We start from the raw sequence: 25,434 nt of genomic DNA on the forward strand, positions 1-25,434 counted from the left end.
ATGACTATTTATATAGTCACAACATTGACATCTTCCATTATAACAGCAACACCAATGTCCTTAAGATATTCACTTTAGTTTAATTTACAGACACAGCATGGGAACAGACCCATCAACCATCGCCCGTTCACACTAGTTCTATGTTATCCAACTTTCTACTCCACTCCCTACACCTTGGGGGCAATTTTACACATGCCAATTAACATACAAACCCTCATGTCTTTGGAATGTGGGAGGAAAGCGGAGCACCCGGAGGAAACCCACACGTAACACAGGGAGAATGCAAACTCGTGAAAGAGAGCACCCGAGGTCAGGATTGAACCGTAATCCCTGGTGCTGTGAGGCAGCAACTCTACCAGCTGCGCCACTGTAATTTTCATTTAAGACTGTCATGTGGAGAATTAATGAATCTGATCTGCAGATTGCAATAACTGTTGCTAATGCTTTTCCAACTCATGTCAGAAGCTACCCCGAGCCTGATAGAATGGTGGTAGAGGCATGATTATCTGGTATTTCATCAAGCTGTGTAGGAAGGAACAGAACCAACAGATGCTTGTTCAAACCGAAGATAGACACAAAATGGTGGAGTAACTCAGCGGGACAGGCAGCATCTCTGGAGAGAAGGAATGGGTGACATTTTGGGTCGAGACCCTTCTTCAGACTACAGTCAGGAGAAAGGGAAATGTGAGATATAGACGGTGATATGGAGAGATATAGAATGAATGAATGAAAGATATGCAAAAAAGTAATGATGATAAAGGAAACAGGCCATTGTTTGCTGGGTGAGAACGAGCAGCTGGTGAGACTTGGGTGGGGGACGGATAGAGAGAGCGGAAATGCCGGGGTTACTTGTAGTTAGAGAAAAAATAATATTCATACCACAGGGCCGTCAGCTGCCCAAGCAAAATATGAGATGCTGTCCCTCCAATTTGTGTTTAGCCTTACTCTGACAATGGAGGAGGCCTAGGATAGAACGGTCATTGTGGGAATGGGAAGGAGAATTAAAGTGTTTGGCAACCGGGAGATTAGGTAGGTTGAGGTGGACTGAACGAAGGTGTTCAGCGAAACAATCGCCCAATCTACGTTTGGTCTCGCCGATGTATAAGAGTCCACATCTTGAACAACGGATACAGTAGATGAGGTTGGAGGAGGTGCCAGTGAACCTCTGCCAAACCTGAAAGGACTGTCGGGGCCCCAGACATAGGATGAATAGGGACAGGTATTGCATCTCCTGCGGTTGCAGGGGAAGGTACCTGGGGAGAGGATGGTTTGGGTGAGAAGGGATGAGTTAATCAGGGAGTTGTGGTGGGAACGGTCTCTGTGGAATGCAGAAAGGGGTGGAGATGGGAAGATGTGACTAGTGGTGGGATCCCGTAGGAGATGGCAAAAATGTCAGAAGATTATGTGTTCGCGACGGCTGATGGGATGAAAGGTAAGGACTAGGGGGACTCTGTCTCTATTGCGACTAGGGGAGGGGGAGCAAGGACGGAGCTGCAGGGTACTGAGGCAACACATGTGAAGGCCTCATCTATGATGGACGAGGGGAACCCCCATTCCCTAAAGAATGAGGACATCACGGATTTCCTGCTATGGAATACCTCATCTTGGGCACAGATGCGCATAGACGGAAGAATTGGGAGTAGGGGATAGAGTCTTTGCAGGAAGCAGGGTGGGAAGAAGTGTAGTCGAGATAGTTGTGGGAGTCAGTGGATTTGTAATAGACGTCAGTCAATAGTCTATCTCCTGTGATGAAGAAGGGGATATCAAGAAAGGGGAGGGAAGTGTTGGAGATGGTCCAAGTGAATTTGAGTGCAGGATGAAAATTGGTGATGAAGTTGATGAAGTCCATGAATTTTGCACAGGGTGCAGGAGGCTGGCCATCAGCTGGTTTATCAACTTAACTGTTTAAAATCCCTCTTTTAAATATTTTAATCTGTGGAAATTCCCTCTTTGTTGAATAAAAATTTAATTGTTCCATTGTCGATACATATTACAATTAAGCACAATGTAATAAAAAGGAACTGCAGATGCTGGTTTATACCAAAGATAAACACAAAGTGCTGGAGTATCTCAGCGGGTCAGAGATGCTGCCTGACCCGCTGAGTTACTCCAGCACTTTGTGTCTATTTTTGACAATTAAACACTTGATGGTTGAGGGTATAAATAGAAAACCTATCTATAACTGAATTAAATATCAGTCGAACTTTCAGCCTGAAGATCTTCCAATTCTATTAAAAACACATTGAACACTTTTACTCGGAAGTAGGTAGACTAACTTCATATTGACCTGCCAAAACCGATGGCACAAATGAATGGAACATAGCAATAAAAGAAATTGCAAGTGAGAAGTGCTTTATTCATGGAGTAACATCGGTGAAAGCAGTAAAACATGATGCCTTCGCCAATTGACTTTCCATTCAAATTCAGATTGAGAACCTCGTAACCTGGTGTCAAGACAACAACCTTCCTCTCAATGTCAGAAAGACAAAGGAGATTGTGATCAACTTCAGGAAGCATATGCATTAATGGGCCAAAGTAGAGATGGTTGAAAGCTTCAAGTTCCTAGAATTAAATATCACTAGCAACCTGTCCTGGGCTAGCCATATCGAAGCAATGGCCAAGAACGCGCACCAACGGCTCTATTTCCTTAGAAGGCTTAGGAAGTTTGGCACGTCCCCAACAACTCTCACCACATCTACAGATGCGCCATAGAAAGCATTTTGTGGAATGCATCACTGCATGGTTTGGAAACGGCTCCATCCAAGACTGCAAGAAATGACTGAGAATTTGGGATGCAGCCCGGACCATCAAACAAACCAATCACCCTTCCATGGACACCATCTACACCAGGGGTTCCCAACCTTTTTCGTCCCGTTTACCCCTTTGCAACTTTTCGAAAGTAAATTTACCCCCACCCTGTTTTGTTCAGTAATTTGAGTTTACACTCTACCATAATAAAGCAACAAACAATGGGGAGATTTATAAATACTGTTTTTAACATTATTAATTTAAGGGGAAGGTACAGTAATAATAATAGCACATAATAATGTTATTTTGTGAACAACTAATGATGAACAGACGGTATACGAGAACCAAATGTAGTCAGTCTATATGTACAAATCCAGAATCAACAAATTTACCCCCGGTAGGTGAAATTTACCCCACGTTGGGAACCCTTGATCTACACTCCAAGTTGCCTTGGCAAGGCCACCAGCATTATCAAGGATGAGTCTCTCCCTGGTCACTCCCTCTTTACCCCTCTCCCATCAGGTAAGAGGTACAGTTGTGTGAAAACGCACACATCCAGATTCTGGGACAGTATCTTCTCAGCTGTTATCAGGCAACTGAACCATCCTATCAACAATTAGAGAACATTCCTGACCTACCATCTACTTCATTGGAGACCCTCGGACTATCTTTAATTGGACTTTACTGGATTTTATCTTGCACTAAACATTATTCCCTTTATCCTGCATCAATACACTGCAGACGGCTTTGTTTGTAATCATATATTGTCTTTCCACTGACTGGATAGCACGCAACAAAATACTTTTCACTGTACCTCGGTACACAATACAATAAATTAAACTAAACAATTAGTTATTAAAGTTTCCTCACTTTACCAACTGTACGAGTATTGCACTAAGTACAGTCAATTCAACGTATACCATGTATAGGACTATAGGAGAAAACACTCCGAGGATCTTGAGTAAAATAATGTGCTGAAGGAACTCAGCGGGTCAGGTAGTATCTGTAAAGGGAATGGACAGACAAATGTCTCCTGTCGGGACCCAAAACATTGCCAGTCCATTCCCTGCCTGATCGACTGAATTCCCCAGCACATTGTGCTTTGCTCAAGATCCAGCATATGTGGTTCCCTGTGACTCCAAAAATCTTAAATAGCTGTTATCAATATAGGAGAAGTGGCTGTATCAGTGATCTAGTGTAATGCTTTGGGGGAAAAAAGGTTTCACAATATGTCTAAGTGTACAAGCGAGAGTTGATTTCACTTTTCCATTCCTCTTAGAATCTTGGCCTGTGTACGTACAATTAACAAATGGGAAGATCTATGGCTCTGATTTTATAGTGAGTGCAACTGGAGTGATACCAAACGTGGAACCATTTGTCACAAATAACCCTGTAAGTATTGTGTAGATGTTCTTGCAAGCCCTTGAGGACAGGATTCAAAATCAGAACTAAATACCAGAAATGCATCTTGATTCAGTTTTGAAGGGTTATTGCCAAAGAAGTGAAGAAAAGGGGCAGCATGGGGGTGAATCTGGAATTCTCTGCCTCAGAAGGCAGTGGAGGCCAGTTCTCTGAATGCATTCAAGAGAGAGCTAGATAGAGCTCTTAAGGCTAGCGGAGTCAGGGGGTATGGGGAGAAGGCAGGAACGGGGTACTGATTGAGAATGATCAGCCATGATCACAGTAAATGGCGGTGCTGGCTCGAAGGGCCGAATGGCCTCCTCCTGCACCTATTGTCTGTTGTCTATTGTTGCAGCCTTACAGCGCCAGAGTCCCAGGTTCGACCCCGACTAAGGGTGCTGTCTGTACTGAATTTGTACGTTCTCCCTGCGACCGTGTGGCTTTTCTCAGGGTGCTCCGGGGTCCTACTACATTTCAAAGAAGATGTGGATAAATGTGAGGTTATCCACTTTGGTGGCAAGAACAGGAAAGCAGACTATTATCTGAATGGTGGCCGATTAGGAGAAGGGGAGATGCAACGAGACCTGGGTGTCGTGGTACACCAGTCATTGAAAGTAGGCATGCAGGTGCAGCAGGCAGTGAAGAAAGCGAATGGTATGTTGGCATTCATAGCGAGGGGATTTGAGTATAGGAGCAGGGAGGTTCTGCTGCAGTTGTACAGGGCATTGGTGAGACCACACCTGGAGTATTGCGTACAGTTTTGGTCTCCTAATCTGAGGAAAGACATTCTTGCCATAGAGGGAGTACAGAGAAGGTTCACCAGATTGATTCCTGGGATGGCAGGACTTTGATATGAAGAAAGACTGGATAGACTCGGCTTGTACTCGCTGGAATTTAGAAGATTGAGGGGGGATCTTATAGAAACTTACAAAATTCTTAAGGGGTTGGACAGGCTAGATGCAGGAAGATTGTTCCCGATGTTGGGGAAGTCCAGAACAAGGACTTCACAGTTTAAGGATAAGGGGGAAGTCTTTTAGGACCGAGATGAGAACGTTTTTTTTCACACAGAGAGTGGTGAATCTGTGGAATTCTCTGCCACAGAAGGTAGTTGAGGCCAGTTCATTGGCTATATTTAAGAGGGAGTTAGATGTGGCCCTTGTGTCTAAAGGGGTCAGGGGGTATGGAGAGAAGGCAGGTACGGGATACTGAGTTGGATGATCAGCCATGATCATATTGAATGGCGGTGCAGGCTCGAAGGGCCGAATGGCCTACTCCTGCACCTATTTTCTATGTTTCTATGTAAGAACACACGGACAGCAAGAGGTTAGGATTGAACCTGGGTTGCTGGAGTCGTGAGGCAGTCAGGATGTCTTCATCAGTGACTCTCTTAAACACCTAGCTTTGAGCTGGTCCACATTAGAACCCGCAAGTCTCTGGACTGTGGGAGGAAACTGGAGCACGCTGAGGAAACCAATGCAGTCGCAGGGAGAACGCAGAGCATCCGAGTTCGGGATCAACCCCGTGTTTCTGGCACTGAGGCAGCTGTCAATAGTCGTTTATTTGTTACATACACATAAATGTGTAGTAAAATGAAACATTACCCGCAGTTGAACAATAAGACCAATAAGATTAATCAATAAAATTGCAATAACACATACAATCACAACTAACACCAAACAAAAAGAAACATCCATCACAGTGAGTCTCCTCCAGTCCCTTCTCACTGTGATAGAAGGCCAAAAATGTCTTTTTCTCTTCCCTGCCGTCTTCTCCCGTGGTCAGGCTGTTGGAGTTGCCACGTCGGGGCGGTCGGGGCTCCCGATATTGAAGCCCCCGCCGGGCGGTGAAAGGTCCACGGCCTATTCCAGGCCGCGCCGGATGGTGAAAGGTCCGCGGCGGGCCGACCCAAGCCCCGCGATTCGGGGCGGGCGAACACGCTGCCTCTGCCGCTGCCGGAGCTCCCGATGTCGGCCCCCATCCAAGGGCCTGCGGGCTTCCGACGTCCACGCGGCCCGCGCCGGAGCCTCCGGAGATGAGTCGCAGCCGCGCCCGCAGCATCCGCAGGCAGCCAGCGCCGCAGGTGGTGAGTCTGGGCCGCGGGCTCTGCGAACCAGAGCCCCAGGTGGTCCCAGGTGCATGGCCGGTGGTAGGCCGCAACGGGAACGGAGACACGACACAGAACAAAGGTCGCGTCTCCGTTCTGGAGAGAGAATGTTAAAGTTCCCGTTCCCTCCCACCCCCCCCCCAAAAACATAACATACAACACTACATCATATTAAAACTACAATTCAGACAAAAACAACAAAAAACACAAAAGACAGACGGACTGCAGGCAAGCCGCAGCTGCGACGGCAGCGCTGGCTCCTCGTACGACCCGTTGCGCCACTGTGCCGACCTTTGTTGAAAGAATGGGTCCGGGGGAGAAATGTACAATAAAACATTGAATCAAAATAGTATTTCCAGACAAAATGATCAATGCAACACTTTGACTTATTAGTACTGCGCAGAAATATAGTGGTTTAGGCAGTTGCAAAATGGTGCAAATGACAAGACACGCCACCTAGTGGCTATCGGGAGCAGAGCTACCAAAAACGTCACCTGTAAATTTATAAATTGTGAATAGTTCTTTCAAGATAAACACAGTGCTGGAGCAACTCAGCACAGGGATAATTCACCGCTTTTTCATGGGGGTACACTATCAACGGTGTTTATTAAATTTGGTGGAGACGTTAAAAACCTTTCAAGGGAAAAGTGATAAATATTAGATGGTGGTGTAGAAACAAAGATACGATGTGCTGGAGCATCCTAGCAGGTCAGGCAGCATCTCTGGATAGGTGACCTTTTAGGTCGGGTATCTTCATACTGATTGTACTTTAATTTTTACTTCAGAAATACAGCGTGGAAACAGGCCCATCGGCCCACCGAGTCCGCACCAACCAGCGATCACCCCATACACTAGCACTATACCACAGTAGGGACTATTTACAATTTACAGAAGCCAATTATTCTACGTCTGGAGTGTGGGAGGAAAGACGCTTACGTGAGGCAGAAACTCTGAGGGCGGCACAGAAGCACAGTGATAGAGTTGCTGCCTTACAAGCCAGACACCTGGGTTCGATCCTCACTAAGGGCGCTGTCTGTACGGAGTTTGTACGTTCTCCCTGTGACCGCGTGGGTTTTCTCCGGTGTTCCAGTTTCCTCCCACACTCCAAAGATGTACAGATTTTTAGGTTAATTGGCTTCTTTAAACAATTGGAGACTGTCCTGAGTGTGCAGGATGGTGCTAGTGAATGGGGTGATCGTCAGTGTGGACTCGGTGGGCTGAAGAATCTGATTGCATGATGTATCTCTATTGTCCACCACTGTGCAGCCCTGAAGCAGTAGGGGGGAGAAGGCTGGAAGCGAGGTGTGGGCGAGACAGCCTGGCAAGTGATAGGTGGATACGAGTGAGGAGGGTTTTTGATTGGCATACGGGTAGACAAAGGTGGGAAATGTAACAGAAACAAAAGGGGACTGGAAGAGGACAAAGGGTGTTGATAAATAGAGGAGTGAAATATAAAGCTAGAGTGGGATAGGTGGAAAGGGACGGGTAAGAAACATAGAAAATAGGTGCAGGAGTAGGCCATTCGGCCCTTCGAGCCAGCACCGGCATTCAATGTGATCATGGCTGATCATCCAGAATCAGTACCCCGTTCCTGCCTTCTCCCCATATTCCTTGATTCCGCTAGCCCTAAGAGCTCTATCTAACTCCCTTTTGAATACATCCAGTGAATCGGCCTCCACTGCCTTTGAGGCAGAGAATTCCACAAAATTCACAACTCTCTGGGTGAAAACGTTTTTCCTCGTCTCAGTTCTAAATGGCCTACCCATTATTCTTAAACTGTGGCCCCTGGTTCTGGACTCCCCCAACATCGGGAACATGTTTCCTGCATCTAGCTTGTCCAATCCCTTAATAATTTTACATGCTTCTATAAGATCCCCTCTCATCCTACTTTCATCATATGACAGTCCCGCCATCCAGGGAATTAACATTGTGAACCTACGCTGCAATCCCTCAATAGCAAGAATGTCCTTCCTCAAATTAGTCGTCCAAAACTGCACACAATACTCCAGGTGTGGTCTCACCAGGGCCCTGTACAACTGCAGAAGGACCTCTTTGCTTCTATACTCAAATTCTCTCGTTATGAAGGCCAACATGCCATTAACTTTCTTCACTGCCTGCTGTACCTGCATGCTTATTTTCAGTGACTGATGTACAAGGATACCCAGGTTTAGTTGCACTTCCCATTGGCTAATCTGACACCATTCAGATAACAATCTGCCTTTTTCTTGCCACCAAAATGGATAACATCACATTTATCCACATTATACTGCATCTGCCCAGTCACCCAACCTATCCAAGTCACCCTGCATCCTCATAGCATCCCCTTTACAGGTTCACATCCTCATAGCATCCTCTTTACTGCCACCCAGCTTTGTGTCATCTGCAAATTTGCTAATGTTACTTTTAATTCCTTCATCTAAATAATTAAATCATCATTAAATTGTAAATAGTTGCCGTCCCAGCACCGAGCCTTGCGGCACCCCACCAGTCACTGCCTGCCATTCTGATAGGGACCCGTTAATTCTTTCTCTTTGTTTCCTGTCCGCAAAACAATTTTCTATCCATGTCAATATCCTACCCCCAATACCATGTGCTCTAATTTTGCCCACAAATCTCCTGTGTGGGACCTTATCAAAGGCTTTCTGAAAGTCCAGATACACTACATTCACTGGCTCTCCCTTATCCATTTTACTTGTTACAACCCTTCATAAATCCTTGCTGACTTGGACGGATCCTGTTACTGCTGTCCAAATGTGCCGCTATTACATCTTTAAAAATTGACTCCAGCATCTTCCCCACACCGATGTCAGACTAACTGGTCTATAATTCCCTGATTTCTCTCTCCCTCCTTTCTTAAAAAGTGGGATAACATTTGCTATCCTCAAATCCACAGGAACTGATCCAGAATCTATAGAACATTGGAAAATGATCACCAATGCATCCACGATTTCTAGGGCCCCCTCCTTGAGTACCCTGGGATGCAGACCATCAGGCCCTGGGGATTTATCAGCCTTCAGTCCCATCAGTCTACCCAATACCATTTCCTGATTAATGTGAATTTTCTTCAGTTCCTCTGTCACCCGAGATCCTCTGTCCCCGAGTACTTCTGGGAGAGTGTTTGTGTTTTCCTTAGTGAAGACAGAACCAAAGTACCTGTTCAACTCATCTGCCATTTCTTTGCTCTCCATAATAAATTCACCTGTTTCTGTCTTCAAGGGACCCACATTTGTTTTAACTAATCTTTTCCTCTTCACATACCTAGAGACGCTGTTACTATCCTGCTTTATATTCTTGGCTAGCTTACCTTCGTACTTCATCTTTTCTCCCCGCATTGCCTTTTTAATTACCTTCTGTTGTTCTTTAAATTTTACCCAATCCTCTGGCTCCCGCTCATCTTTGCTAAGTTACACGTCTTCTCTTTTAGTTTTATACTGTTCTTGACTTCCCTTGTCAGCCACGGTCGCCTCTTACTCCCCTTAGAATCTTTGGGTGTGGGTGGGGTTAGGAAGAGGGTGGAATAGTCAGAGAAACTGTGGGAGAATTGGTGGGCACTGGGAGGGAATAAGAAGAGAAAAAAATGGCATGGAGTTAAAGTTGGAGAATTTGATGTTCATACCCTTAGGTTATGTATAAGTTGTAAGAAAAAGAATGGGTCCTTGTCGATTCCAACATGGGATCAAGGATAGAATTAATGGAAGCAGTGAAGAGTCAACAAATGCTCATCTTCTGGTCTATAAACATGCATAGTTCTAAAGAAATAACGGGTTTGAAATGAAGAGAATGAACTATTCAGATCAAAGCATTGATACAGTACAGCCGTGGTGGTCCCTGATTTGATAGATAGTCATCCTAATGCTTGTCTCCTTCCCATAGTTTGATGTGGCAGAGGATGGTGGCCTTAAAGTGGATGAACAGATGCATACCTCCATCCCGGATGTTTTTGCTGCTGGTGACGTGTGCACTGTAGCTTGGGAACCTCGAGCTCTTTGGCATCAGGTACTGGATGTGCCATCTGTCACGATATGTTTTCCATTAACTTTAGAAATGCAATTCGTCCAATGATTGCATTTTTCTTTCATTTGCACAACTGAACAGATGCGACTGTGGACCCAGGCCAGGCAGATGGGATATTACGCAGCAAAGTGTGTAGCAGCAGAGGTGTCGGGGGAATCAATCGAGTTGGACTTCTGTTTTGAATCCTTTGCTCACGTCACCAAGTTCTTCAATTATAAGGTAAGTTTGAGAGGAGTTATTACAAAATAACTTTTGTAGAACTTCAAGGCAATTAAAGTCAGCTTTTTTTAAAAGGCAACACAATGACGCAGCTGGTAGAGTTGCTGCCTCACAGCGCCAGAGACCCAGGTTCAATCCTGACTACGGGTGCTGTCTGCATGGAGTTTGTACGTTCTCCCCGTGACCGCATGAGTTTTCACTGGCTGCTCCAGTTTCCTCCCATATTCCAAAGACAAACAAGTGTACGTTAATTGGCTTATGTAAATTGTCCATAGTGACTAGGATAGTGCTAGTGTATGGGGGTGATTTCTGATCAGCACAGACTTGGTGGGCCGAAGGGCCTGTTTCCACACTGTTTCTCTAACATCTAAAGTTGCTGCCTCACAATACCCGAGATCCGTGTTCGATCCTGACCTCGGGCGGAGACTATTTGGAGTTTACACTTTTATCCCGTGACCGCGTGGGTTTTCTCTGGCTGCACTGGTTTCCTCCCACATCCCAAGGATGTGTAGGTTAATGGGCCTTCTGTAAATTGCCCCCCTAGTGTGCAGGAAGTGGATAAGAAAGTGGTATAACATAGAACTAGAGTGAATAGCTGATCGATGGTCAGCGTGGACTCGGTGGGCCGGAAAGCTTGTTTCCATCCTCAATCTTTCAATCAATCAACACAAAGTCCGAGTCACTGCATAAACATCAGTGAAACATTCTCCAAGCCCTATTTCTAAAGTTACGTTTTTTTGCCCAATGAAGGGGTGGCACCGCGGTAGAGTTGCTGCCTTACAGCACCGTAGTCCCGGGTTCGATGCTGACTATGGGTGCTGTCTGTGCTGAGTTTGTACGTTCTCCCTGTGACTGCGTGGGTTTTCAACGGGTATTGCGGTTTCCTCCCACATTCCAATGACGTGCAGGTTTGCGGGGGAAATAGCTTCTGTAAGTTGCCCCTCAGTGTGTAGGATAGAACCTGTGTGAAAGGGTGATCAATGGTTAGCGCGGACTCGTTGGGCTGAAGGGCCTGTTTCCATACTATATCTTTCAATCAGTCAACCTAAACTCTGAGCTGCTACGCAAACCATGGTGGAACATTCTCCGGGCGCTGTTGCCAGAGTCACGGCTTTGTGCACAATGAATGCTAAGGTGAAATGGCCCGTGGCGTTTAAAGTTAAATGACCCACAATGCTGCAATAACTCCGCTCATTAACGGGTTCACCATGAATTCCTCCCTCACCTGGCAGGTGGTGTTGCTGGGAAAGTACAATGCCCAGGGTCTGGGGATGGATCACGAGCTGCTACTGCGATGTACCAGAGGCCAGGAGTATGTGAAGCTTGTGATGCAGAATGGAAGGATTAAGGGAGCTGTGCTTATCGGTGAAACCAACTTGGAAGAGACCTTCGAAAACCTCATTCTAAATCAAATGGACCTTTCTGCATATGGCGAGAACTTGCTTGACCCACGCATTGACATTGAAGATTATTTTGACTAAGACTTGACTTTGATTATTTTGACTTTGTGTCTTATTAAGGTAAGCCATGTAATTTGGCCTGACATACTCTTGTCAAGGTGCATCTGCCATCCCTTGTTACTAACGACGGCATGGTGTTGCGTGAAGGCTTCTAAGGAGTTCTTTATTAAGTAAAGCGCTGAGTGCTGGAGGAACTCAACGGGTCAGGCAGCATTCTGCGGAGCTAATGGATGTGTGACATTTCGGGCTGACACCCTTCTTTAGACTGATAGAAGGTAGAAAGTGAGAAAAGAGAGACGGGGTGGGACAAAGCCTCACAGCGCCAAAGAACCAGATTCAATCCTGACTACGGGTGCTGTCTGCTCAGAGTTTGTACGTTCTCCCTGTGAGCGTGCGGGTTCTCTCCGGGTGCTCCTGCTGTTTCTGCTCTGTGTCTCTAAGGTCTAAAGTGCTAGGTGATTACTCCACCCATCTACTAATCACACTCCCCCACCCCCTCACCTATCACTAGCCAGGCTTCGTCCTGCCCACACCTCTCTTCCAGCTTTCTCTCCCCCTATTACAACCGGTCACTGGAAGGGTCCCGACCCGAAATGTCATCTGTCCATTCCACAGGTGCTGCCTGACCCGCTGAATTTCTCCAGCACTTTGTGTTTGGCTGACGATTCCAGCATCTGCAATTCCTTGTGTCTCCAAAGAGTTCCTTTATGCCTGGATCACAGCCTTTCTTCCGAGGCTGCTGTTTTGTTTCAGCATGGGTAAATTGATTTCTTATTCACAAACTGACAACAAAAAGAAATACAGTGCCCTCCATAATGTTTGGGACAAAGACCTATCATTTACTTATTTGCCTCTGTACACAATTTGAGATTTGTAACAGAAAAAAATCACGTGGTTAAAGTGCACATTGTCAGATTTTAATAAAGGCCATTTTTGTACATTTTGGTTTCACCATGTAGAAATTACAGTTGTGTTTATACATAGTCCCCCCCCCCCATTTCAGGGCACCATAATGTTTGGGACACATGCCTTCACAGGTGTTTGTAATTGTCCAGGCATGTTTAATTGCCTCCCAAAATGCAGGTATAAGAGAGCTCTCAGCACCTAGTCTTTCCTCCAGTCTTTCCATCACCTTTGGAAACTTTTATTGCTGTTTATCAACATGAGGACCTAAGTTGTGCCAATGAAAGTCAAAGAAGCCATTATGAGACTGAGAAACAAGAATAAAACTGTTAGAGACATCAGCCAAACTTTAGGCTTACCAAAATCAACAGTTTGGAACATCATTAAGAAGAAAGAGAGCACTGGTGAGCTTACTAATCGCAAAGGGACTGGCAGGCCAAGGAAGACCTCCACAGCTGATGACAGAAGAATTCTCTCTAATAAAGAAAAATCCCCTGTCTGACAGATCAGAAACACTCTTCAGGAGTCAGGTGTGGATTTGTCAATGACCACTGTCCGCAGAGGACTTCATGAACAGAAATATAGAGGCTACACTGCAAGATGCAAGTTAGCCACAAATATAGGATGGCCAGGTTACAGTTTGCCAAGAAGTGCAGCCACATTTCTGGAAAAAGGTCTTGTGGACAGATAAGACAACGATTAACTTATATCAGAGTGATGGCAAGAACAAAGTATGGAGGAGAGAAGGAACTGCCCAAGATGCAAAGCATACCACCTCATCTGTGAAACATGATGGTGGGGGTGTTATGGCCTGGGTATGTATAGGTTAATTGGCCTCTAAATCTGTGTAGGGAGTGTATAATAAACCCTTAATATAATGGACTGTGGTGGAAGGAGTGGGGAGAGAATGGTGTCAGTTATTGCCAATTGTTCGCTATAATCGAGTAAGGCATTATCATTGTATAAGTAGTAGAAACGAGGAATTAGAGATGCTGGTTAATACACAAAAGAACACAAAGAGCTGGAGTAACAGCAGGTCAGGCAGCATCTCTGGAGAACAAGGATTGGTGAGGTCTCAGGTCGACCCTTCAGACACTCAATATGGAGCTGGGCCTGAAATCCAGGTGAGTCCAGGCGTGGATCGGCGGAGTCAATGGTCGCGGACGGCAGGGGAGCAGGTGAGGGTCGGGGGCGGTGGTGGCAGGCACAGCCTGGAAGTGGCCAAGGAAACCGTGGGCCGGCGGTGGCGGCAGTGGGTCTGACCTGGAAGTGGCCGGGGAGGCGGTGTGGGCAGAGGGTGGAGGTCGGTAGGTCTGTCCACTATAACCAAAATCTGTTATAAAATGGTCTGCAATAATGAGGGTTTACTGTACCAGCACAATACATTCCCAAAGCCCGGAGACTACCACCATTCAACGCGCTGATACTAGCACCTCAAATCAATTGCTCTCAAGTCAGAAGGTTGTAAGTTACCCAAACAAACAGCTTGGGTACAACGCTCACAACGCAACAATATGCTGTTTGCCGCGGGAGGGTTGAGTGTATTGTAGATAAGGATGACAACATTATAATTTGATGACTGTTTAATGTTTGCAAACTGCCAAGCAGTTGTGATCTTTCCAGTACTCTGTGATTTAATCTGTGATTAATTGAATAAAAGTTCCTTGTTAAGAAAAAAACCCCCAATATGATGTGGAGGATGTGGATAGTTCATAATTTCAAAAGTTATAAGAGCAGAAGTAGGCCATTCAGCCCATCAAGTCTACTCCGCCATTCAATCATGGCTGATCTATCGTTCCCTCTCCACCCCATTCTCTAGCCTTCTCCCCATAACCACCAACACCCATACCAATCAAAAATGGGAGAGGCGACGTTTTGGTTCGTAGAACAATAGACAATAGGTGCAGGAGGAGGCCATTCGGCCCTTCGAGCCAGCACCACCATTCAATGTGATCATGGCTGATCATTCTCAATCAGTACCCCATTCCTGCCTTCTCCCCATACCCCCTGACTCCGCTATCCTTAAGAGCTCTATCAAGCTCTCTCTTGAATGCATTCAGTGAATTGGCCTCCACTGCCTTCTGAGGCAGAAAATTCCACAGATTTACAACTCTGACTGAAAACGTTTTTCCTCATCTCCATTCTAAATGGCCTTTCCCTTACTCTTAAATTGTGGCCCCTGGTTCTGGACTACCCCAACATTGGGAACATGTTTCCTGCCTCTAACGTGTCCAACCCCTTAATAAGTGCTGGAGTAACACAACAACACCAGCATCTGCTGTTCCATGTGTCTGTCTCCTCTGTGACTGGGTTTCCTCTGGGTACTCTGGTTTCCTCCCACATCCCAGGATGTGCAGTTTGTTAGGTCAAATAGGCACTAGGTGTATGTTCTGTATGCAACATTGTAGGTTGACAATGAAGTGGGACTGGTGTAAATGGCTGTTTGATAGTTAACAAAGATTTCAATGGACTGAAGGACCAATGTGGCTCTATGACTTGAAATTAGTATTATAGTCTTGATTGTAATCATGTAGTGTCTTGCCGCTGACTGGTAGCACAGAACAAAAGAGCTTTTCACTGTTTCTCGGTACACCTGACAATAAGAAACTAAACGAACCCATAGACTTTCTTTTATGTTTTCTTGAATGGTGATTTATAACGAACGCCTGCTACTGCAAAATACAGTGCTGAATGACATCAGTCTGAAGGGGTCCAGATCTAGAACGTCACCTATCCATGTTCTCCAGAGATGCTGCCTAACCCGCTGAGTTACTCCAGCACTTTGTTCAAGATTCCAGCATCTACACTTTCCTGTGTCTCTATTTTACTGTAAATCTGTTGTTTTATTCCATTCCTCAACCCATTTGTTAATTTTTAACCCTTTTAGTGCATTGCCAGGTGCAGTTTAGAGACACAGCGTAGAAACTGGCCCTTCCGCCCACCGAGTCCACACCAACCAGCGATCCCCTGACATTAGCACGATCCTACACACATTAGGGACAATTTAAACCCCACATGGTTACAGGGAGAACGTGCAAACATCACATAGACAGCACCTGGGCGGCACGGTGGCGCAGCGGTAGAGTTGCTGCCTTACAACGAATGCAGCGCTGGAGACTCAGGTTCGATCCTGACTGCGGGCGCCGTCTGTACGGAGTTTGTACGTTCTCCCTGTGACCTGCGTGGGTTTTCTTCGAGATCTTCGGTTTCCTTCCAGACTCCAGACGTACAGGTATGTAGGTTAATTGGCTGGGCAAATGTAAAAATTGTCCCTAGTGGGTGTAGGATAGTGTTAAGAAGTATAAGAAAATAACTGCAGATGCTGGTACAAATCGATTTATTCACAAAATGCTGGAGTAACTCAGCAGGTCAGGCAGCATCTCGGGAGAGAAGGAATGGGTGACGTTTCGGGTCGAGACCCTTCTTCAGACTGATGTCGGGGGTGGGACAAAGGAAGGATATAGGTGGAGACAGGAAGATAGAGGGAGATCTGGGAAGGAGGAGGGGAAGGGAGGGACAGAGGAGCTATCTGAAGTTGGAGAAGTCGACGTTCATACCACCGGGCCACAAACTGCCCAGGCGAAATATGAGGTGCTGCTCCTCCAATTTCCGGCGGGCCTCACTAAGGCACTGGAGGAGGCCCATGACAGAGAGGTCAGACTGGGAATGGGAGGGGGAGTTAAAGTGCTGGGCCACCAGGAGATCAGTTGCGTTGATGCGGACCGAGCGCAGGTGTTCAGCGAAGCGATCGCCGAGCCTGCGCTTGGTTTCGCCGATATAAATAAGTTGACATCTAGAGCAGCGGATGCAATAGATGAGGTTGGAGGAGGTGCAGGTGAACCTCTGTCTCACCTGGAAAGACTGTTTGGGTCCTTTGATGGAGTTGAGGGGGGAGGTAAAGGGACAGGTGTTGCATCTCGTGCGGTTGCAAGAGAAAGTGCCCGGGGTTAGGGTGGTTTGGGTAGGAAGGGACGAGTGGACCAGGGAGTTGCGGAGGGAACGGTCTCTGCGGAACGCAGAGAGGGGAGGGGATGGGAAGATATGGCCAGTGGTGGGGTCCTGTTGTAGGTGACGGAAATGTTGGTGGATGATATGTTGGATCCGCTGGCTGGTGGGGTGGAAGGTGAGAACGAGGGGGATCCTGTCCTTGTTGCGAGTGGGAGGAGGGGGAGCAAGAGCGGAGCTGCGGGATGTAGAAGAGACCCTAGTGAGAGCCTCATCTATAATGGAGGAGGGGAAGCCCCGTTTTCTGAAAAACGAGGACATCTCGGAAGCCCTAGTCTGAAACACCTCATCCCGGGCGCAGATGCGGCGTAGACGGAGGAATTGGGAGTAGGGGATAGACTTTTTGCAGGGGACCGGGTGGGAAGAAGTGTAGTCCAGATAGCTGTGCGATGTGCGGGGATCGCTGGGCGGCGCGGACCCGATGGGCTGAAGGGCCTGTTTCTGCGCTGTATCTCTAAATCTAAAAATCTAAATCACCCGCAGTCAGGATCGAACCGCGTCTCTGGTGCCGTAAGGCAGCAACCCCACCGCTGTGCCGCCATGTCGCAGGTTCTGTATGCACATTGACATATATAACACTCAGCATGGAGTTGGGCAAGTGTTGATACGGGGGCTGTCATTGGTGTGCCAGAGGCTATGAGGATGGGAGAATGAATGGAGTCATTGCAGAAGGCAGGGTGAGAGTGAATGTAATCAGAGCGTCTGATGGGTTGCTCCTGGCCAGTCGTCACTTCCTCGCCCTCGTCCTCCGTCCAAATACACTGTGGTGGTCTGTTTTACTACCTGCCAGCGAGGCGGATCCCCAGTGGAAGTCTCTCTAGAAGGAAGCCATCCACATTTACATCAGGGTGGAGAGTGTTGCAAAAAGCAATGGTGTGTAATAAGTTTTTAAGTCAGTTGACGGACTCGCCAGCCTGTGTACCACATGTACATGGAGTGTGAGAGGCTGCGGCTCCTGGTTGAGTATCCAAAGGGGCTAATCTTCGCCTTTTTTTAAACATTTAGACAGGTACACGGATAGGAAAGGTTCGGATGGGATATGGGCCAAATGGGACGAGCTTAGATGGGGCATCTTGATCGGCGTGGACAAAGGCCCTGTTTCCATGCACCATAATTCTATTGCGGACGTTTAAGAAGAGAGTATTCAACCCGAGAGTTAATAGAAGGATGGGATTCTTATGCTAGGCAGTCCAGTGGGGACACCCCTCAAACAAGGGAAGGTAAATCTGTCACCTCAGAGGGTCACATGAGTAGCAAGGGTGTTCTGATTAAAGATACGGTGGCGCAGCGGTCGAGTTGCTGCCTTACAGCGCCTGCAGGACTGGAGACCCGGGTTCGATCCCGAAAACTGGTGCTGTCTGTGTGGAGTTTGTACGTTCTCCCCATGACAGCGTGGGTTTTCTCCAAGATCTTCGGTTTCCTCCCACACTCCAAAGACGTACAGGTATGTACCTGGCTTGGTATAAGTGTAAATTGTCCCTAGTGTGTAAGATAGTGTTAATGTGCGGGGATTGCTGATCAGTGCGGACTCGGTGTATGGAACGGCCTGTTTCGATCGGCCAAAACAGGCCCTTCGGCCTACTGAGTCCCCACCAGCCAGTGATGCCTGCACATTAACACTATCCTACATCTCCAAATGTATCTCCTAAACTAAAACAAAAAAAGATTGGTGTGAAAACTACTGAGTACAAAACAATTGAATGTATAGATACTGAGAATGTGTAAGGAGTTTTTGCATAGTTTTTGTCGTATACTTTATTCAGAACAAGTTCAGTTTTGAAGTTTAGAAAAGTCTCAGGCAAGGTTGAGGATGTTTTTTAGTTTGGAGGGGAAGCTAGAAATGTAATAATATTGTCATTGTATATCGGAGAGAGGGCAGGAATGGGACTGGAACAGAGAATGTCACACTGATTCCACGAGAAACCGAGCGTCACAAAGACAGAGCCCATTCCTTTAAGATGCCCATTTACTACAGTGTTGTGGGTGAAATAATTTGAATGATTAAAGGGATTTCACCAGGAGAGGGCAGCAGTGAGCACTGTAGGAGTTGTCCCGATACATCAACAAGTTGCAGAAACAAGGAACTGCAGAATGACAATACTGGAGTAACTCAGTTGGTCAAGCAATACAATACAATACAATACAATATATCTTTATTGTCATTGTACAGGGGTACAACGAGATTGGGAATGCGCCTCCCATACGATGCAATAAATTAATTAGCTAATCAGTATCAATTTTCAGGTCAGAACCCTGCTTCAGACTTCAGTCTGAAGAAGTCTTCCCACCCTAGTCTACTCTAGTCTGACTTATTTCCAACTTAGTCTGAAGAAGGGTCTCGACCCGAAACGTCACCTATTCCATTTCTTCAGAGATGCTGCCTGACCCGCTGAGTTACTCCAACATTTTGTGTCTATCTTCGGTATAAACCAGCATCTGCAGTTCCTTCCCACACAAGGCCACGGTCCGTTGGGTCCCATGAGCAGGAGCCAGCTCGGCGATCTCCCCGCTGCGGGCCGCGATCCGCCAGACCTTGCGTTCGACTGTGGGGGAGGCGCATGTGCCGTGGCCCTCGGAGCTTAATGCAGAGTATAATCTGATCACAGAGTGCACCCTGCTCTTCTGTGCCAGTCCGTCCGTGCCTCAGCAAATGGATCGACCAAGTGAATCCCTTCCCTCACTTGGAGCAAGAAAAACTGAGTAACGTTTGCTCCAACCAATCACTCAGAACACAGATCAGTGCAGCACAAGAACAGGCTCTTTGGCCCACAATGTCTATGTTGAGCATTATGCCAAAGCTAATTTTTACTATGACACGTGTTCTCTCCATTCCCTACATGTGGATATGCCTAGTCTTAAACACCAGTATGGGCCTGGCATGGTGGTGCAGTGGTAGAGTTGCTGTCTTAAGAGTTGCTGCCTTACAGCGCCAGAGACCTGGGTTTGATCATGACTACGGGTGCTGTCTGTATGGAGTTTGTACGTTCTCCCTGTGACCACGTGGGTTTTCTCTGGATGCTCCGATTTCCTCCCACACTCCAAATGTTTGTTGGTTAATTGGCTTCGTAAGAATTGTAAGTTGTCCCGTGCATGTCCGGGGATCGCTGGTCGGCGCAGTTTCAGTGGGCCAAAGGGCCTGTTTCTGCGTTGAGTCGCTAAACTAAACCACTGTTATCTGCCCTACACCGCCCCTGGTAGCGCGTTCCAGGCATCCACCACCCTCTGTGTATAAAACCTGTTCAGCGCATCTTCTTTCAACTTTGCTCCACTCACCTTAAAGCTATGCCCTCTAGTCCTTGGCAGCTTATTGAGGTGGGACCAACATTGGTTACACAAAGCAGTTATTTAGAAAACCCACTCCATCATTTGGAGGGTCATGTACTTGCATGATGTTGATGGTTCAGTATTGCTCTCAAAGTAAATGATCATGATTCAGTACATAGACTCCACTCTCTGGAGTTTGGAAGGATGAGGGAGAACCTCATCGAAACTTACCAAATAGCGAAAGGCCTGAATAGAGTAGACATGGAAAGGATGCTTCCACTAGTGGGAGAGTCTAGGACAGAGGCCATTGCCTCAGAATAAAAGGACGTGCCTTTAGGAAAGAGTTGAGGAGGAATTTCTTTAGTCAGAGGGTGGTGAATCTGTGGAATTCATTGCCACAGGAGGCTGTTAGTGGGTATTTCTAAGGCAGAGATTGATAGATTCTTGATTAGTACGGGTGTCAGGGGTTATGGGAAGAAGCAGGAGAATGGGGTTGACAGGAAAAGATAGATCAGCCATGATTGAATGGCAGAGGAGACTTGATGGGATAAATGGCTTAATTCTGCTCCTATCACTTATGAATTTATGAAAACATTAAACCAAGACGCTGCCCTCTAATTGGAGCTGCAAGAAAGTGAAGATGTTGAACGAACACAAAACGCTGGAGGAACTCAGCGGCTCAGGCAGCATTTACGTGGAAGGAATAGACAGGCAACGTTTTGGGTCTGCAGACTGATGAGGGGTCCCAACCCTCCCTCCATAAGTTCACGTCATAGGAGCAGAAGTAGGTTATTCGTTCCATCGAATCTACTTTGCCATTCAATCATGGCTGATCAATCTTTCCCTCTCAACCCCATTCTCCTGCCTTCCCCCTGTAACCTTTAACACCCGTACCAATCAACTACCTGTCAAACTCTGTCTTAAAAATACCCAATGACTTTGCCTCCACCGCCGTCTGGTGCAATGAATGCCACAGATTCACCACCTTCTGACTCAAGAAATCCCTCCTCAACTCCATTACTAAAGATGTCCTTTTATTCTGAGACTGTGCCATCTGGTCCTGGACTCTCATACTAGTGGCAGCATTCTCACCACATCTATTCTCTCAGCCTACTAATGTTCCCAGTGAGGATCTAAAACATGTGGATTGGTCAAGGTCAGACATATAAAGTTTGTCTCACTTGAAAAAACTGGCAGATTGAATTTCTGGAGTGAAATGAAATGACTGAACGTAATGTAGTGTAAGAAAATAACTGCAGATGCTGGTACAAATCGAAGGTATTTATTCACAAAATGCTGGAGTAACTCAGCAGGTCAGGCAGCATCTCAGGAGAGAAGGAATGGGTGACGTTTCGGGTCGGGACCCTTCTTCAGTCTGAAGAAGGGTCTCGACCCGAAACGTCACCCATTCCTTCTCTCCTGAGATGCTGCCTGACCTGCTGAGTTATCCAGCATTTTGTGACTGAACATAATCATCATCTCATTACCCTCTGATGAAAGTTTGACCTGTGCAGTGCTGTTGTGTGCAGTTCAACTTGATTTCATTTCAAGGTTTAGTTTTTTATTGTTATTCCCAAATATTTGTTCGTTTCCACAGATTCACCACCCTCTGGCTAAAGAACTTCCTCCTTTCTTAAGGTCCCTCCATACAGATGCTGCCCGACCCACTGAGTTCCTCCAGCACTTTGTCTTTTGCTTTCCTCCAAAGATCCCATGGATTAATTGTGGACTTCTCCTGGGTCCTGACCTATACTTGCCCATGAACCAACATCCCCAACATATTATCTAATCACTGTAGCATCCTCATGAGAGCTTGCTGTGTACACGGGCGGCACGGTGGCGCAGCGGTAGAGTTGCTGCCTTACAGCGAATGCAGCACCAGAGACTCAGGTTCGATGCTGACTACGGGCGCCGTATGTAGGAGTTTGTACGTTCTCCCTGTGACCTGCGTGGGTTTTCTCCGAGATCTTCGGTTTTCTCCCATACTCCAAAGACATACAGGTATGTAGGTTAATTGGCTGGGCAAATGTTAAAATAAATGTCCCTAGTGTGTGTGGGATAGTGTTAATGTGCGGGGATCGCTGGGCGGCGCGGACCCGGTGGGCCAAAGGGCCTGATACCGCGCTGTATCTCTAAATAAAAAATAAATAAATAAACGGAAGTGTTGCATTTCATATATGACAGCAGTGAGCACCCTTAAAAATAGTCTCAAAATGTCATCAAAGCATGCCAGAGGAGGTAGTTGAGGCAGGTACTATAACAACATTTAAAGACATTTGGACAGGTACATGGATAGGAAATATTTGGAGGGATATGGGCCAAACGCAGGCTGACGGGGCTATGATTGATGGGGCATCTTGGTCGCTACGGGCAAGTTGGGTCAAAGGGCCTGTTACCGCGCTGTATGACTTTAAACAACATTATTTTTAGAAATACAAGCCATTCTTTTACGGTGCTCAGTGGAAGTATACTGGCACACCCTTTAAAACTTTACAGTTACCCACACTTCAAAGCATGGCTTCCAAAAGAGAAAATTAGACATCTTTGCCTTTGCAAAATTAGATTAGTAGGTTAAATTAGATTTGGGAGACCCGGTGGCGCAGCAGTAGAGATGCTGTCTCACCGTGCCAGACATCCGGGTTCGATCCTGACTGTGGGTGTTGTATGTATGGACTTTGTACGTTCTCCCTGGGGCCAGGTGGGTTTTCTCCGGGTGCTCCAGATTTCTCCCACACTCCAGACTACAGGTTTGTAGGTTAATTAGCCAGTAAAATTGTAAATTGTCCCTAGTAGGTACGATGGTGCTAGTGTATGGAGTAATCGCGAGTCAGCGCGAATTCGGTGGGCCAAAGGGCCTTTTTCCATGCTTTATCTCTAAAGTAAACCCCTCAAAAAGTGGTGTACTATTTTGCCAGCTTCCATTTGTAGAAATATAGTATTAAAAAATGACACCTTGCATTATAGTCATACAGCAGAGAAATAAGCCCTTTGCCCCAACTTCCCCATCCCAACCAGATGCCCCATCTGCCTGCGTTTGGCCCATAGCCCTCTGAACCTTTCCTGTCCATATATCTGTCGAAATGTCTTTTAAATACTGTTATAGTATTTATAGATTTGGGTGAAAGTTTATTTTGGGGAGCAATAAAAATACACATATCCATTTAGCAAATATTTAATCGGGCAAGACATCTTTTACAGTGAAATTCCATGCATGTTTTCATGTCGCTTATAAAAAAAATTTTTTTTTGAGCTTCTCCTTTACTGTGCTTTGCAAGTCCTTGGGTATAGTTTTACTATAAAACCTGTCCAGCCAGCCTCTATCATCCTTGCTGTGGACTTACTTATTACAAAAACAAAAATGCCCGGCTTCTATAAACTCTCAATTTGGGCCTTCATGATAAACGCAACTACATTTTCACTGGAACATCAGTGACGTTTCCTTTCCTTGAAAGACCAGTGTTCCCATTCTTACATAAAGCTCCGAAATTCATCCTTAGTCGTCCACTCTTGTGAGCACTGTAGATACGAAAGCAGTGGTTTACAATGGTTTAGACCTTTGTTGTTGCGGTTGAGGTCTTGGACACTGTGCCTCTGCTGAAAGGTGTCTAGCCGTCTCCAATACCTCCCCTCCCCCGCACTTGATCCACCACATTCACGGATCACTTCCTTCCTGAGGAGAAAGTCAAAAATAATTCTACGCGTTAGCAGACAGCTCTTACAAATCCTGCCAGTTATCTTTACGAGTTCACAATGAAAACCATTCTCCCACAGTAGGGTGAATCAAGAACTAGAGGGTGTAGGTTTAAGGTGAGAGGGGAAAGATGAGGGGCAACTTTTATCCACAGCGGGTGGTAGAACGAGCTGCCTGTGAAGGAGGTAATGTGTAGGAAGGAACTGCAGATGCTGGTTTATACCGAAGATAGACACAAAATGCTGGAGTAATTCAGCGGGTCGGGCAGCATGACTGGACACAAGAAATAGATGACGTTTCGGGTCGGAACACTTGTGCACGAGAAGTAAAAACTTGTGACAGGATTATTCCAGCATAAGCCAGTATCTGGTGAACAAGATATTTTAGACTTTAGAGATACAGCACGTAAACAGGCCCTTCGGCCCAACAAGTCCGCGCCGACTGGCTATCACCCCGTACACTAACATTACCCTACACAATTTGCGAATTTACCGAAGCAAATTAACCTACAAACCTGCATGTCTTTGGAGTGTGGGAGGAAACCGGAGCACCCGGAGAAAACCCACAGTCACAGGGAGAAGATACAAACTCCGTACAGACAGCACCCATGGTCAGGATCGAACCCGAGTCTCTGGTGCTGTAAGGCAGCAACTCTACCTCTGTGCCACTATCGCCGTGAAAGAGGGAAGTTGGAAAAAAAAGTCCAATTAAGTAAATCTTACCTTCAAATAAGGGTGAATCAATCTTGGAGAGCTGTGGAAACCTTGGATACTTTACTCTTCCTGCTGTCCGTTACAGTTTCTGTAGCAGGACGCTTGTTCCCACACTCCTTAGCATCTTTGACGTCTGCTACTTCCATTGCTGTCGGCCTCATCTGGGGATGGAAAGAGCCAAGTCTTGAAGCCAGAAACAGTGACAGAGAAAACAAAGTCCATTTATTTGGAGACTAGAGGGTCTGCAGGGTGAGGAGGATACAGAAACCTCTTCCGATAAAGGCCGGGTAATTTATCCAGATAAATACAATGATTGGAGGATAGCTAAATGTACATTTCTGTGACTAGAATCAATCTCAGTCAGTTACAGCAATGGCTGTTCTACATTCTAAGTTAGGTTACAAGTAGCATATCACTCTCCACTACTTAACTCACTTTTCAAAACATTCCAGTCATAAACATCAAGAAATATCTGCTTTTTATAAATTAAGGACGTCTCCCTGATCTGTCAAACAAAAAAAAAAAATCACAAAGTTCTATTCTTATTCTTATGGATTTCAGAATTTCCCCAGACCTATTGGTCTATAATTCTCTGGAGTTTCCTCTCAAATTTTCAACACCAGTAAATAATTTTTCATCCATAATCTTTTAATCAAGATGTAAGCTTCCTGACGTGAAAGAACGTTGAAGATTATAAGCAAAAGACCTGTTGTTTAGGTGGATGGTTAGGGATACAGCATGGAAACGAGCCCTTCAGCCCACCGAGTCCATGCAGACCATCAATCACGTGTTCGCCTATGTGTAGGAAAGAGCTGCAGATGCTGGTTTAAATCAAAGGTAGACACAAAATGTTGGAGTAACTCAGCGGGACAGGCAGCATCTCCTGTCTGTTGAGATGCTGCCTGTCCCACT

The 25,434-nt window shown here is 46.2% G+C and overlaps 2 protein-coding genes across 2 annotated transcripts in view; one reads left to right on the top strand and one right to left on the bottom strand.

Moving 5' to 3' along the window:
- The window catches only part of pyroxd1 (pyridine nucleotide-disulphide oxidoreductase domain 1), a 29,983-nt gene extending 17,103 nt beyond the window's left edge, over positions 1–12,880 (top strand). The window contains exons 9-12 of the mRNA XM_078420189.1: positions 4,028–4,140; positions 10,127–10,249; positions 10,349–10,486; positions 11,719–12,880. Coding sequence (XP_078276315.1) covers positions 4,028–4,140; positions 10,127–10,249; positions 10,349–10,486; positions 11,719–11,967 — 623 coding nt within the window. The 3' untranslated portion in view covers positions 11,968–12,880. The remainder of the gene's footprint in view (positions 1–4,027; positions 4,141–10,126; positions 10,250–10,348; positions 10,487–11,718) is intronic.
- Positions 12,881–23,280: 10,400 nt separating this feature from the next.
- recql (RecQ helicase-like) overlaps positions 23,281–25,434 on the bottom strand; it is a 30,860-nt gene continuing 28,706 nt past the window's right edge. Inside the window, exons 15-16 of the mRNA XM_078419970.1 lie at positions 24,532–24,683; positions 23,281–23,788 (exon numbers count right to left, since the gene is read on the bottom strand). Coding sequence (XP_078276096.1) covers positions 24,549–24,683 — 135 coding nt within the window. The 3' untranslated portion in view covers positions 23,281–23,788; positions 24,532–24,548. The remainder of the gene's footprint in view (positions 23,789–24,531; positions 24,684–25,434) is intronic.

This window comes from Rhinoraja longicauda, chromosome 23, assembly GCF_053455715.1.
Source record: "Rhinoraja longicauda isolate Sanriku21f chromosome 23, sRhiLon1.1, whole genome shotgun sequence".
Taxonomy (NCBI): Eukaryota; Metazoa; Chordata; class Chondrichthyes; order Rajiformes; family Arhynchobatidae; genus Rhinoraja; species Rhinoraja longicauda.